Source organism: Ammodytes marinus, assembly GCF_949987685.1.
Source record: "Ammodytes marinus genome assembly, chromosome: 2".
Classification (NCBI taxonomy): domain Eukaryota; kingdom Metazoa; phylum Chordata; class Actinopteri; order Uranoscopiformes; family Ammodytidae; genus Ammodytes; species Ammodytes marinus.
In genome coordinates, this window is record NC_137231.1 from 4084609 (window position 1) to 4100328 (window position 15720).

Genomic DNA, 15720 nt, shown 5'->3' on the forward strand with positions numbered 1-15720 from the left:
GGATTATGCTTCAAGGAATTCATATTTAAAAAATAATAATAATACAAATGTTTAAAAAAAATTACTACAATAAAGTTTTACCATATTTTCTCCTTCATTTGTGTGTATATCAAATTCTCCAAACATTCGATTACCCTTGTTCTGTAGTATAAATGTTGGTATTTTCTGTAATTACTCCATATTGTCAGCTCTTTTAGCCTATTTATAATTCACTTACACCTTTTGTGTGCAAAGCTCAGTGCACGTACACCTATTTTGCCCCAAACTCAATTGTTTTCACTTATGCCTTTATGTTTTCAGCCTTTATTTCAAAAAGTAAAATGTATTCGTACGTTATTCTTTTACCATTTCATAGAACTAATCAAGACATCTAAAATGCTTTATAAAATGTATATATTTATTAAAAAAAAAAATTTTTATTTCAAGTGTCTCAATTGATATAACCTTAACATACTATGTAAAGAGAGATTAAGGCAGTCAGTGGTTCTGTAGCAAAAGAGGAAGAAAAATTGTTATCGAAAATACACAAAGATCAACATAATGATTATAATATCTCTACAGGACTTGTATAGCCTTCTCCAACTGTTCATGGGGTTTTAAAAATCCATGTGGTTCGCTGTAGTGATGGCTACCACTATGTCTGTGGTGATAATTTCCCACTGTAGGCCTACATTAATAACTAGCAGCATTAGAGTTTTAGCCAGGATTTAGACAAGAATAAAAACCTATGATGAAGCAGTTTTAATAGTTGTGCATTATGCACAGCAAATACACCTGTTTTGTTTTACAACCATTTTTGCTTCTGTCCTTAAAAAAAACACTGTCAGATGTCTATGAGTTTTTGGAAGTTCATCAGTAACATACAACAGTGACATGCTGCTTACTGATGGATGCATCAGAACCATAGATAGTGATCAGAACACATACTGATAATGTTGTAGATTGAATTTAATTGGTAACCAATCTCTCATTATGCCCTACTCAAATAAATAATCTTGACAACTCTTCTATCAATGCTCGGGGGGTGGGAGGGGAGGGTTCTGAAGCATACTTAAACTACTTTAAACCCATAGACTGTAGCCCATTGGCTGTGGGGCAGACGGTTGCCCTGGGACACTTGCTTTGGCCCCGCCCGGACTACATGTCCTACGTCATAGTCATTAACTCCAAGTCGTCACACCTGCGAGAAACTCTGAGAGAGGAGTTCGCGCGACGCCTCTCAACTCACTTTTTTTTACCCCGAATCAGATTGTGTGGAATGAATGACAAGACTGAAGTCTGTGGATTTGGATCATTTACTATCTATGATTTGGATACATCTACTAAAGCATGACCGAGTTTCAACTCTATGTGGTAAGTGTCAAAGTCAGAAGTTAACTTCTGCTGTGGCCAAGTGAAGCTGCCGGTGTTTTGACACAGTTAGCCTATGAGCTGTTAAAACACTTCACTGTCGCTCCCTGTTGTGCCTTAGGGACATTTCCTGAAAGTATACACAACAGTTCATAAATGCTTCTCTTGAGTTATTCATTTGTATTCGAGCTATAGGCTACACTCTTCAGGTGAACTCTCAGTCGGTGTGTGTTTAGGCAAATAGGTGTTGCTCTCACGAGACAGCAGGCTAGATAAGCGCGAGCCATGTTGTTTTGGCTGAAAAAACCCGAACAGGCAAGTGTGTGTGTGACCAAAAATGTCAAGTTTATAATTTGCTACATGTGCTGTAGGGAGGTTAAGACGGGTGTCGGGGGTTTTCCGGTTCGCCTAGTAGGCTAATGGCTTGTCTACACAGTCCTACTAGCGGAATGTCACATTTATCTGTCAAAAGTCTCTCACGCCGTCTGAGACCAGGTGCCAAATTCCTCAAAGACTTGGAAAACCGTTCATTCAAGCTCTCTTACCCTCAGACATGGCTGCTCGAGGCTTTATGTCTGACTGTAAATGGCACATTAACATTACATTAAAAAGAAAAAAATCTACAATAATAGGCATACACTACCCTACATTATGCGCAAACTAGTGTGTTGCCCCAAACCTCCTATTAAAGAATGCTTCAATTTGAAGTGTTCCTAGAAAGTGGCATGGTCCTTTATCATCTAAATTCTTGAGACAAAAAGTATTGAAGCCTATAGGCCTACATTGTATCAATCTTAAATTCGGCGTGGTATTAATGAATCATCTTTTTTTTACACAGAATGTCACATTTAATTTGCTTGATAATAGTTATTTTCCAGTTCAACTCCCCCAACAAGTTTAAATTGAATGAACATGAAGTTGCCTTTTGTGAATTTAACACACGCCGAACTGCAGAAACATTCAGAAAATATCCTTATAGCCTATGTTAAGTGTAGGCCTAAACTATTTTGTATCTCTGCGTTGTTTAACAAGGTTGCATTCATTTGCATTAAGTTTTTTGTTTAATGGAAGTTAGTATGATGTGATTGTTTTGTGTTCCAAAATAATGTCTAACCGACGGATTTAGCGGTAGGCTGTAACTTTTTCTCTGTTATCGTTTATGTGTTCTGACTTCTGAGGACGCCTTTTAAAATGCCGGTAGGGAAAGGCTGCATGCGCACCATGTGGGTGTGTCTGGGTATTGTGGGTGTGCTTGCAGGGGAGATGCCCCTGCATGTGATCTTGTGAAGTGGAGCAATGTGGAGAATACTGTTGTGAAATAATAGGTGTGCTTAAGGTCTAGGCCTGACTTTCCTTATTTGGTCATTTTATTAACCTGGCTGCCAGGTATTGACTGTATATGGGCACACCTTGTTTGTCTAGCTGACAATTTAGTCAGGCTAGTTTTAAGATGGCACTTTAAGATAATCTGATTGTCATAACACTCCACTCACTTTGGCTGTTTATGCCCTGAATATGAAGGTGAAGGAAATCCCCTGCTCCCATCATATCCACTGGCTCACCTCTAACTCTAACATGTAGTTATGAGCTGGTGGCCTGATCTTAACTCTATTTCATTGGTTGGTCTGGTCATATGAAGTGTTGCATCATCTTAGTCATACCTCCATCAAACAAGAAGGCTCATAGTGTTCCTTTATGTTTGGAGTATTTGAACTGTACCCTGCGTATTCCTTTGGACATAAGTTAGTTCCTGTGAGAAGAGGTGGTGTGTTCACAAAGGACTTCAGCCTGCCATCAAAGGAGCAGGCTATTGATGGAAACACAGAGGGAAATAAATCACTGTACAGCCCAGTACTTTGATATGTAAAGTAATAATGGTTCTTAATATCCGAGACTGTTTGTAGCATTTCCCATGTTGATAGGATTGTTTCTTAAGTTTTGCTAATCAAATCATGTTGTAGTTATATTATTATTTTATTATTATTTATTTATGTAAAAACTAAACTAAAGGGACGTATAGCTATGGTTAGGCTGCAACTAAATAGTATCAATACATCTACTGATTATTTCCTTTATTGATTAGGCATTGAATTACAAAAAAAGTCCACTTCAAGGAGACTCAAATATCTTTGTTTTGTCAACTGACAGTCCACAGATAGTCAGTTACTGTGATCCGGAATGGGAGGCAAAGTCTGGAGCAATACATTTAAGCATTTTCATTTCATTTCTACAAATAACAAACAAATAAACTATCATTTGCATTTCTTTTCAAAGGTGTGTGCGTTGTTGATGTGCTGTTTCCCACCCATTGGGACATTTCCACATTCTGGCAACAGTAGGACACGGCGGAACGTCCACTGTAAAGACACACTGGAGTACGCCTATGACAACACCTGCTGTTTATACTGTCCAGCAGGTAAGACCTTCTGTCATCAACTCCAGTCACAAGTTCAATGTTGTCTTTTCTTTTACACAAAGACATTTCCACCATGAATGAATGCAGAAAGGGTACTAATTGATGTCTGTGTGTGTGTTAGGTAAACGTCTGACATCGCACTGCACCAGAGACGGAGGGAAGGGGACGTGTGAGGAATGCAATGATGGAACATACATTGAGCACCCCAGTGATCTAGAGAAGTGTTTTAAGTGCGCACAATGTCGTCCAGGTAATTCTGCTTGACGGCTTTACACTATTGATTGGAATGACTGTGGAAGCAAAATCAATATCCAACCTTTTTCAAAGTGCTGCGAGCATAAACTCTAGACTTAACAAGGTCTTTTTTTTTATGTTGCTTCTCTCAGAACAGGACCTTGTAAAGCCTTGTACTCACACTCAAAACACTGAATGTCAGTGCAAGTTGGGAGGATTCTGTCATCCTGACGAAGCATGCGAGGTGTGCATGAAGTGTTCAAGGTGAGTCTTTGCAAACCAGATGGAGAACACACCTGATGCTTGGTCAACTCAAAGTTAGTGATGGGAGAATAATCCAGTTTAATGGCAATCATTTCACAAAGACAGCCTCGCTCTTTAAAGTCCTTAATGTGTATTACATTTATATTTGTCCCTGCCTCCAAACTAGATGTAAAGAAGACGAAGAGATAGTGAGAAACTGCACCCCTACTGCAGACACAGAGTGCAGGAGAATCCAGGCCAACTCTGCCTCTGCCTCAGGTACACCACTCACTAACATCCACTGAGAAACCCCTTGATCGCTGAATGTCCCACATTAACCTTTTTAAAAGCTCTGATCTCCAGCCACCAGAAATACTATGGTTATAAAGCTGCAACACCAGAGTTAATTGCACATCCAACATGGCCTGATAGGGAGATTGACCTCAGATCGTAAACTATGTTTGAAATCCTGGATATCTGTTTATGTGACTAATGACTGTCATTCATGTTTTGTTTTCTCACCAGCAAGTGCCTGGGTGATCGTGGCACCACTGATGGCTGTGGCACTGGTGATCGGGGTAGTTGTTGTGGTCATGAAGAGACGTCATAACACAACAGGTACGTGGGAATATAATAACAAACCTAGTTAACACAGTAAAACCCAAAACGTACCATAACTGCATACTGCGGAAGACTTTTTAAATTATTCTCTTTATTCAAAAGTTTTGGAATGATGAAATAAGAGGGGAAATGCTGTTGAATGGCACTGAACAGTTTTAACAACAACATAATATAGTTAGCTCAGCTTAGTTTATGTCACAACAGTCGGCAAACATTGAACAAAACATTGACATTGAAATTAAGACCCGGTTTAAGATGACATTTTAAGAAACAAATCTAAAGCATGCAGTTTCACACAGCAAACTCTTATATCTGTAAAGCAAAATTTTATACATATATCTGTTCCTTGTCTTGCTAAAGAAATGAACATTACTTTATAGCAGGAATTGAAAGTGTCAAGCCTGATATTTAAATCCAAAGATATTCTTGTCAAGTGCTGATAAATCCATGAATAAATGCTGTTAAGGTCCAACCACAAAGAAACTTCCCCTGTGTTGTAACTGTCTCATTCATACAAATATATGCTCTCTGGTAAAAATAGATAAATAAATAAAGGAATGGTATGGTAAGGTATTTTTATGACGTTTTAGGGACTAAACTATTACCAAGATAATACATTCCTATCAGTTTCATAACTCCCATGGTACTGTCATCAAAGTGCTTGTTTTGCCCAAACAGTCCAGTGTCGATCGATCAATGAATGAATCCAATGATTGTTTCAGATCTAAATGCTGCCAATGTGATTGTAAAAGCTGAGCACAACAGCAGGGCTCAATCACTTTAAGGAGGAGCTTGAATCCCCTTTAGAACTTGTTATTGCTTTTAACAGATCTTAATCTACTTTAATGCAGTAGAAAGCAATTTGTTCTTCCCTTCTCCATTAATAGGCACCCTCTGTAGATTTTCTGTTTTAAATCAGTTAGCATGTTTTATGTAGCACACACTTCCAAAGGCATAACATTAGCCAACTTTGGTTGAATAATGTCGTCAAACAGTTTTCATCCACTTTTTATCGTCCATTAGGTGAAGTTATCAAGCTCTGGCTTCTCATTTGCAACCATGGATTAAGCTACACAATATGTGCAACACTAACTGTTGTTGATGTAAAAGACAGCAGTGGACAAACGTTCTTAAATGTCCTATGATAGCCACAGTTTGACTGTGATTACTTATTGAATTTACACAAACAAACGTTTTACTGAACGGTTCAGATTGAGTGAGTGATGTCACACATGGGCTGTGTGACATCACTCCACACAGCTTTACTGACATGCTGCATATATTGGGCAGTACAAGCTGCTGTACCTGACTGCAAATGGCAGGTATGACGTTGATTGTTTCAAATGATAATAACAAAGCAGATAATAGCAATAGCAATAGTTATAGCAATAGTATTGCAATAGTGCAATAGCAGATGTGATACCACTAACAATGCTAGAATAAAACATAATCAGCTATGCCTACACAACAAACACCACTGTCTGTGAATGTATGTGTTGTTTTCATTGAGACCTAACTTTAAACAGGACTGCTTTTAGTTGTTGGCTAATACACTTAAAGGAATAGTTCAACATTTAACATGTTTAGCTTTTTGCCTTACTCACCAGCTCAAGAACAAGTGACAGAAACTGTTACTGTAACTGTGCATGCATTTTTTATATAGAAATGCGCAAAGATCACTCATCCAGGTTAGCTTAGCTCAACCACTGGTTGTCAAGGGAAGCAGGTCAAAAGATACACTTTGCTACATCACTAAATGCTCCTTTGTTCTTGTTAATTTACCACATTATGTTGCGGTCTATATTTTTACACGTTATGCCATTTAAAAACTAATTATACACTCACCGGCCACTTTATTAGGTACAGCAGTTAATTTTCTTGTTAACACATATAATTTATCAGCCAATCACATGGCAGCAACTCAATGAATTTAGGCATGTAGACCTGGACGGGATAACTTATTGAAGTTAAAACCGAGCATCAGAATGGGGAAGAAAAGGGGTTGTAAGTAACTTTGAAAATGTTGATGGTGCCAGAAGGGCTGGTTTGAGTATTTCAGAAACTGCTGATCTACTGGGATTTTCACGCACAACAATCTCTAGGGATTACGGAGAATGGCCAGAAAAAGAAAAAATATCCAGTGAGCGGCATTTGTGTGGCTGAAAATGCCTTGTTGATGTCAGAGGAGGATGGGCAGACTGGTTCGAGATGATAGAAAGGCAACAGTAACTCAAATAACCACTCGTTACAACCAGGGTATGCAGAATACCATCTCTGAATCTACAGCAACAGAAGACCCCACCGGGTGCCACTCCTGTCAGCTAAACACAGGAAACTGAGGCTACAATTTGCACAGGCTCACCACAATTGGACAATAAAAGATTGCAAAAGTCTGATGAGTCTCGATTTCAGTTGTGAAAGTCAGATGGTAGGGTCAGAATTTGGCGTGAACAACATGAAAGTATGGATCCATCCTGCCATGCACCATCAACCATGCCCTGTTAAAAGTCACTTAAATCCCCTTTCTTCTCCATTCTGATGGTCGGTTATAACTTCAGCATGTTGTCTTGACCACATCTACAGGCCTAAATGCATTGAGTTGCTGCCATGTGATTGGAAGATTAACTTTTAGTTTTTATAAGCAATTGAACAGGTGTACCTAATAAAGTGGCCGGTGAGTGTATACACATATGTATTTGATTCTAAAATGACATAACGTGTAAAAATATAGAGCACAACACAAAGTCCCAACAAGCACACCGGAGCATTTAGTGATGTTGTAAAGTTTATCTTTTGACCTGCTCTCCTTGACTACTGATGTTTGAGCTAAGCTAACCTGGATGAGAGACCTTTGTCCAGTTCTACATCAAAAATACATGCACAGTTACAGGTGTGTCTGACGCCTTTTCGTGAGTTGCAGAGTGAGGCAAAAAGCTAAAAATTAAAAATGTTGAACTACTCCTTTTTTAAATGCATGACATAACAAGCCACATGAAGATGATTATCTCAGTTTCTACAGTGTACCATGGTGTTGGTAAAAGCCACCTATTGAGTGCCTTATTTTATGCGTGCCCTTTGTTGTTCACTGTCTGTCACATTAAGGTAAATTCAGGTGAAACAGAATTGGTGTGAATGAGTTGCTCATGGATCTTTTGGGGAATTCCTTTTGACATAGTTGCGTTATCCTTTCGTCACATTCTTTCTTTAGGCTCCCAGAGAAATCCAACCGATGAGATGAAACCCGGACTGGTGAGTCTCTTTATCATACTTTTGACATTAATGTAGGGTTCATTAAAACAGCAAAGTACAGGGGGGAGGGTAAATAACATGGATAAGCTTGAAGAGACTCAAGGTTCCTTTATTTGTCTACAAAGTATAAGGTGAATACAACAGCTGGTAATGTGGGCTGGGACTTCTAAATGATTGTACAAAACGATGAGGTCTCTTTTTTTTTAAAGACCTACTTCACCGGTGGGTGGGGAAGGTGTATTGAACTCTGAGATCCTATGTAGTATAAATGTGCAAACATTTTTGATATCGGTTCATCCTAGCCTGAGAAAAGGCAGAAAGAGTGTTTTATGGTCTCACTGTCTAACCCTACATTTTACAGATATGACATCACTTCAGTAAAAATGTAGGGTTAGGAATAGCAGGACAGCTGGGCCAAGGGAAGACAGAGGAAAGAAAAACCTCATTCCTTATATTATAATAGTGATTTTTATAATGATAGAACGCTGGTTCCGTATGGTTGAAGTAATCCTTTACATTTGTTGTCCATTTGGTCCAGCCTTACAACGCCAACTGTTCCACTGAGGAAAGGATGAACGGAGGCACACACAGACCAAGCTTCTCCAGTCTGATCCCGTCACGCCAGCTGGTGAGAGTCCATTTGTCTGGCAGCATGGAGGACGAGCGTCAGGGCCTGTGTGACAGCCTCAGCAGCTCAAACAGTAACTCCCAGCACAGTCTAACAGCGCCACCCAGGAGGGTGAGAGCTCCGCCCTGCTTTCTAACCTGTGCTTACTTCTTATCACCACTTCTTACTACATGTTTGTCTCTATTGATTAACACTCAGTCTTAACATGTATGATGTATGGTTCCACTGGTCTGTCTGTGCTACTCCTTAAGTATTGCATGACAGTGCATCAGATAGGCTTAACACAACCTTGTTAAAAGATCTCAAATACATTATCATTCTACATGAGTATGTATTAAGCTACAATCCTGATATTAGGCACTCCTGTTCCACATTAACAGTGTACATGATGAATACCCCTCAAGTCTCTCAGATGACTCTTGGCTGAAATAGTCTGAAACACATTTGATCCAATTTACCTCCAAACATTTATTGATTTCTTTTTCCCCCTATGTTTTTATCTAGCTAAGATGCTTTCAACATGTGAATCCATTTCTTTTCAATGTCTCCTGTTGCGTGAAATCCCAGTGGTTAAAGTTGTTTATCAAGCCCAGTGACTCACTGATGTTCTACAGTATTAAGCGTTGTGAAACATGTCTTCTTCTGTTCACTTCCTTTCTGCTATTGAGTAGTTTGGTCGTATGTGGCCAATGTTGGAAGCAACACATGAGTCACATGTTCCTTGTTGAATCTGTTAAATATTAACATGCTGAGATATATTTTATGAGCTTGCTTTTTCCTGTTCAAACCTGACATACATCTGCATGTTAAGCAAATCTGTTATGTAGCGTGGTTTTGGAGCATGGGAGATTTGGACAGGCCAAGTAAGTTTGGATATTAATGACTGCTAATCTTTTTTTGTCATTTAGGAAGAAGAAGGGTTTCTCAAGCTGGTTCCCGTCAATGGTAATTCACTCATTATGTTACTCAGACGCTCACGGATCAGTGTGACTCACTGCTCAATTGTTTAAAACAACACGCTTATACGGCCCTAGTTTTTTCTAATGCTACACTGTAGTGGTAGCCTGGCTCCGCCCGCCTACCTACTTCCGCTCAATTTTCATTTCACTTCAGTAGTCAGTCTGGAGGTGGGGTGTGTTAGTGGGATTCTGCTCGTCCAAATGTTTGGCGGTCCAATCAGCGATCCGAGCGAGTGGCTGAGAACGATGACGTCGAAGTCGCGCTCCAGTTTCAGTTGAATGCTGCACTCGGAACTCGTAAATTTCCGACTTGGTAGTTCCGAGTTCCGACCTGCCTGTGTTCCAGTGCATCTGCTCGGGAAAGTATGGACGCCCACAACCTTTCTCATCCAAATAACTAAACGTAAGGCTCTAGCAAGCTACCATTGCCAGGTACCGGTAGATCCATAGACTACAATATAGTGAAGTCGGAAATTTCCTATTTCCCTGTACAACTGAAACGCACCGCAGAAGCCGGCTCATGACATACGTCTGTCCAAACGTGATGTGATTGGTTGGCTAATCCAGAGTGGCACTGAGCAGATCCAATAGTTTTAAATTTCAACAGACACCCGCCTCCAAGTGAGTGAACGTTTGCCAATTACAGCACTTCCAGACCTTCTGTACAAATTAAATGAAGTACGATGGTCTGGTTGGACCAGGCTACTGTGGTTTGGTTCTTACCTGACAAACAGACACTTCAAAGTTAGCTTCAATAATCATTCTTCCCCCTCTTTCCCCCGCTGTGTGGTGTCCCCCAGGGCTCAGTCCTCGGACCAATACCTCTTCTCCCTCTATAGGTTCCCCTTGGTCATTTATTCAGACATATCCTGCCACTGCTACGCTGATGATACACAATTCAATTTATTTTGCCAAAACCAACAATCTGAATTAATTATCCTCCCTCCATGGCTGCCTAGCTGCCATCAACAGTTTTGAAATGAGCTATATAAATACAAATTGACTTAGTTGCAGCTCTGCTTTGGGATTCAGTCCCTGACGTCAGTCTACTTGTTGTAAATGTTGATAGCATGTTATTGCTACAGTGATGACAACATAACTAAGTGCGCTCTTTATCTCTGTTGTCAGGTGACGAGTCTCTGAGGAAATGCTTTGAGTATTTTGAAGAGGTTGACTCCAGCTACCACAACAAATTCTTCCGTCACATCGGCATAGCGGACAATGTGATCAAAAGCAAAGCAGGCCTTCCCTATGACGACAGGATCCATGAATTGCTGAATCAGTGGATGGAGAAAGTGGGCCTGGAAGCCAGTTTAAATGACCTGCTGAAAGCATTACTTGATTTAAGTCAAAGGCGAACAGCTGAGGCCATCAGAGACAATGCCATTAACAATGGTCATTACGTGTGTGAGAAGTGAATTGTTTCCAGAAATCATTCTGTCTCATGAATTCCTCTTACGGGTTAGATCCTTACTGCTGCACCCTCCAATCTGGCTGGAGTTGCACAAGCTATCTGCCCATAGTGTTCTTTTGAAAAGAATATAAATCTCATAAATGAGAGTTTAAGAATCATGTCTCATGAGTTCCACTGATGGTGTCAGGTCCTTTAGTAGAGTAAACGTGTGTATCGTTTGTTACTGATCACACTAGCAACTCACAAGGCTGCCACACATAGTGGGAGTCTGGCTATAGTAGTATATCTATTACAGAGACATCATGAGAACTGCAGTTTTATGAACATCACTCATGTGTTACCTTTTTAGGTTTCTGCCTCCACCACCATAGTGGTGAGAGAAAAACCTTGCTCGTACATTTGCGAAGTGCATATTTTACTGAAGCTGCTGCTGCACTCGCTTCAGTAAGAGCATTCCACTGTACAACTCTGATGTGTGAATGCATACTACACCAGTGTAGTTGAACCTGGCTCTATCACAGACCAGGCATGCTTGACCGTACACAAACTCTGACAAAATGACTGCTGGAATTCACTTGTTTTATTTTGTCAAGAAGTCATTTATTTTTCTTCAGCTCTACATGGAGTAAAATCTATTTATTTCCCAAAGGTATTTGCTGTCTTGTATTCCATAAGTATCAAGTCAGCGTTTTACTTCCAAGTGTAAATGAGCCCTCATATCAAGATGGCGTCATGGTTTCATGTTTCACATATTAAGTTATTTTGTTCCCTAAGATATGTTTATTTATTGAGACCCACGTGGGCACAATGTGTTGACAGGAGTGAATGTGTTAATAGTCATACTGATTGTACAAATGAGCATGTGAAGCCGTAAACAAAATGTCAAGTGATCAATGGAATTACTACATTACCAAAAGTACATGAAGTTCTTATGTTGCGGAGCAGATCTATGCAATTTTCTTAAAATGGGATGATCTCTGCCTGACTATACTGAGTACTTGTTGACTGACAGTGTTGTCTGGATCATGGTTGAATTGTCATGTTGTTGCTCAAAGCACCTGATCCAAATGATTTTTTTTTTTTAGAGCTCCAGTTTTCGTTGTGCTTATTGATAAGCACGATGGAAACCACATTTTGGAAGATTTCTTGAACCACAGAAGGTTCTACTGGGGGCTACTACTAGTGTGCCTTATTGAGAGGTTCATCACAGTGTTACTTAAAGGCTTTTATGTTTTGTTAACTGTCTGTTGCCTTTTCTATCACTTCCAGGTCCTCGGCTGTTTGTTGGACTATTGTTTTATTCTGATTACGTTTTTCACATTTTTAAAATGATTGTACAGAATTCTTTTCTCAAAGTAGTTTTTTTACAGAATGATAACAGCTAGACAGGCTTCTGGGCAGAAGCTGAAACACACACTGCCTTAAGATTAAAGCAACTTGTTAACATGAATGTTTAAAAAACAGAAAAATAAAAATCTTTCTATTATTTTTGGTTTGGTTTTATTTTTTGGCTGAGATAATGTGTTTTTTCCAATTAGAATTTCTCTGTGCAGTGTTTTGTCTTAAGTCTGGGTAGAGCTGTGTTCACATTTAGAAAACTGAGTTTCACACTGATTCAAACTCACAGACTATCATTGATTGTTATTGTAATTCACTCTCATACTGCACTGTGTAAATTGGGTTTAGTCAGGGCCACACACTGGTTAGTGGTTGGGCCATAAAGGTTGGTCCACAGAATTTTAGATGTAGAAGACTCAATATAATGACAAACCAATGATCAATTGATTTGAATCAACTCTAGCTGATCAGCTGACTTCATCTCTGGTATGGAAAATATAAAATGTTAAGCTAATATATTACATTAATACATAGACAAAGTATATGTTTTTGAAATTATTTAGTTAAAATCCATGTGAGGTACTTTCCCTTTATATAAAGGACCTTTATATTACTTGTCATATCAGGAAAAGCTGTATTGATGCTCTGTTCCATTCATGTCAGTGTCCCAGGCAGTAAGCCATGATAGCTAGCTGGCATTCACAACACCAGGACATCTTCTGGAATGATGTGAACGTTAATACAGTATAATTAAAAACATCTTTGCTTTTTCTGATGTGACATTGATCTGCTGTGAAAATGGTATATTGTCTACTATCATAGAAAAGAATGACAGCTTTAATTTCTTAAAAAATAATCATAATTATTGCTTATACATTTTTACATTGATCAACTCAATTGAAGCCGTCAAATAGGGTTGTATAGGAGAAATATACAGATGCAGACAGACAAGTTTTAGTCAATTAAACACCTAAATGTACAGTACATTTTGGAACTTTTTATTAATACTGGTAAGAAAGAAGAAATGTTAAGGAAGCAAAACAAAATCTCAAACTGACCAGTGCTTGAAAAAACAATGTTTTTGCCTGCAGTTTCTCGCCTTAATCTAAATGTGTAATGTCAGTGTATGTTTCTTAGCCGTCACTGGTCCTTTAACTGTAGGTAAATTGCTAAACCTGAGTTCTCCATCTACACATGTATCAATCCTCCTGAGCTACTCTGGACTTCCATTCACTTATCAATCATTTCTGATGCTCCATTTTCTCCTTCATTCTCCATTCATATAGCACGCCGCCTTAGCTGTTAATTTGCTCTCTATGAAATATGTCCAAGTCTTACATTACTGTTATGAGAGCAAAAGGGATAACCGTGTCTGTTAATTGGGATAGCAGCCGTACAGTGTGTAGCTTCTTAAAGCCAGAGCATGTAATAGAGGTGTCGCGTGGAAACATTCAGAGGAGTGATACCTCTGCTGTAACAAATCAGCTGTCTTACTCCCATGAATCAAACTAATGCTTGCTGAGAACATTATCAAATATTCTGTCGCATGGGGGTGCCCTTAGCTCAGTTGGTAGGGCGTCCCCCCCCCATGGGCCTCGGCCAGCAGCGGACCCGGGTTCGATTCCAGCCCGCGGTCGTTCTCTGCATGTCACTCCCCTCTCTGCCCCATTTCAACTCTGTCTCTAGTCTACACTATCAATAAAGCATAAAAATGCCAACAAAACATATTTAAAAAATATATATATATATTCTGTCACATCTAAAGGGTATACCGGCCAAATGACCACTCGGGGGGAATAGCTTTCTCAGAGCTGAGTTGCCCACTGGTTGTATTGTACTCTGATTGTACTGTACTGTGACATGAAATACAAATCAGTCAGTTCTCTAGAAAAGCTCTGCCTTTGCCATACACAGTATATTTAAGGTATAAATGGAATCTGTGTCAAGAAAACATCTATTGATTTGTATATCCTCCAGTAAAAATGCTATATAGCCTGGAAATCCAGACCTGCCGCTGAGAGCCCTATGTGTATGGGGCTCTGGGGCGGACATAATCGAATGACGACAGTGCTGTGCATGCGCCGCCGAAGCCTTGATGGTACACAACAAAGATTGCTGCGGATACGCTGTTTGAGTTTGAGACGGCTTTGGCCTTGACCCTTTATGATTTGGAAGACGGCACTCGAATCTTTCATTAGCAAGAAAGAAGAATGTTCTGTTGCCAAATGACCACTGCGAAAGTTGAATACTATAAATAATAAGAAGAAGAAATAATAATTGAATAATATAAGTGGGTGTAACACGCCGCCTTGTTCATTGCTCTGATTGGTCGTAGTGCTATCCACTTGCGTGCAGTGGTATTTGAAAAGCATGTGTAGCTGCCGTGATGTGATCATGGCCAGACCCTCTATCATTCTAGATGTGGGTATGGAGTTCCAGGCTAGAAATGCTATTGAATGCAGGTGGAATCTCTAAACAATTCCCCTCCGAGAATAGATTATCTATTGTACCCTCTTCGGTGACGCTTTATTTTAAGGTCCTTGTAATAAGCCTTAGTTAATAGGTAATAAGGCCCTTAATAGATGCTTATTAACATTAGTTTGTGTTAGCATACTAAACATGCTGATGGGAGATTATAAGACATGTATAAACACTTATTGATTGGTTAATAACACTAATAAAAGTCTTCTTATAATTCTTATAATTGTTAATACAAGCGTTACAAACCCATTTATTGAGTCTTACTTACCTTTACGAATAATTTTTTGTTGCTTTATTAAGTTAACAGAACCTTTATTATGTTTGTATGTATGTTTGCCCACATTCTGAAATAATACATATTTTCATCTACCTCTTACTACAATATAGACAGTTTGGTTTTTAGCGGCCATGTCTTGAGTTATCTATCGCTGAGATATATCTGCCTCCACCACAATGAAGGGGGAACTTGATTTGCACCATTCAAAATGTACAGTGACTATGATTACCTGCTGTGTAGGCTAAAGCTCCAGGGAGATAATTCCCATTTGTATTGAAACAGGACTGCTTAGGATAAGGGAAAACCAAGGAAAGAAAAGAGTGCTACCTGCACGGCAACAATTGGCAGACAAACAGCGTTAGCGAGTAACTGATGAACGTACTGTAGTGAACAATCACATAGTGCATACCTTTTCATATAAAGGAATGTTACATTCAAGTCATTGCCAAACCTATTGACACACCGTTGATTAAGCCTATCAACTCCTCTACAGTCTCTTTGTATTTCTCA

General features: G+C 39.3%; 1 protein-coding gene across 3 annotated transcripts; it reads left to right on the forward strand.

The window, feature by feature from the left end:
- Window positions 1-1191: 1191 nt before the first annotated feature.
- hdr (hematopoietic death receptor) lies at window positions 1192-12586 on the forward strand. 3 transcript variants are annotated; one of them, XM_080050266.1, is made up of 10 exons: window positions 1192-1353; window positions 3625-3766; window positions 3888-4016; window positions 4153-4264; window positions 4431-4522; window positions 4769-4861; window positions 8073-8113; window positions 8652-8852; window positions 9650-9686; window positions 10829-12586. In XM_080050266.1, the coding sequence occupies exons 1-10, from the start codon at window positions 1330-1332 to the stop codon at window positions 11116-11118; spliced, it is 1161 nt and encodes a 386-aa protein (XP_079906392.1). In that variant the 5' UTR covers window positions 1192-1329; the 3' UTR covers window positions 11119-12586. The 3 variants fall into 3 exon arrangements, with proteins under 3 accessions (XP_079906392.1, XP_079906393.1, XP_079906394.1); XM_080050267.1 differs by having other exon boundaries at window positions 9653-9686; XM_080050268.1 differs by having other exon boundaries at window positions 8652-8741.
- The last annotated feature ends 3134 nt before the right edge of the window (window positions 12587-15720 follow it).

Excerpts from the sequence above, each read along its gene's own strand:
- hdr (XM_080050266.1), top strand. The coding sequence starts at position 1,330 with ATGACCGAGTTTCAACTCTATGTG. Across the intron at positions 1,354-3,624 it reads CCGAGTTTCAACTCTATGTG|GTGTGTGCGTTGTTGATGTG; the intron begins GTAAGTGTCAAA and ends TTCTTTTCAAAG. Across the intron at positions 4,017-4,152 it reads GTGCGCACAATGTCGTCCAG|AACAGGACCTTGTAAAGCCT; the intron begins GTAATTCTGCTT and ends TGCTTCTCTCAG.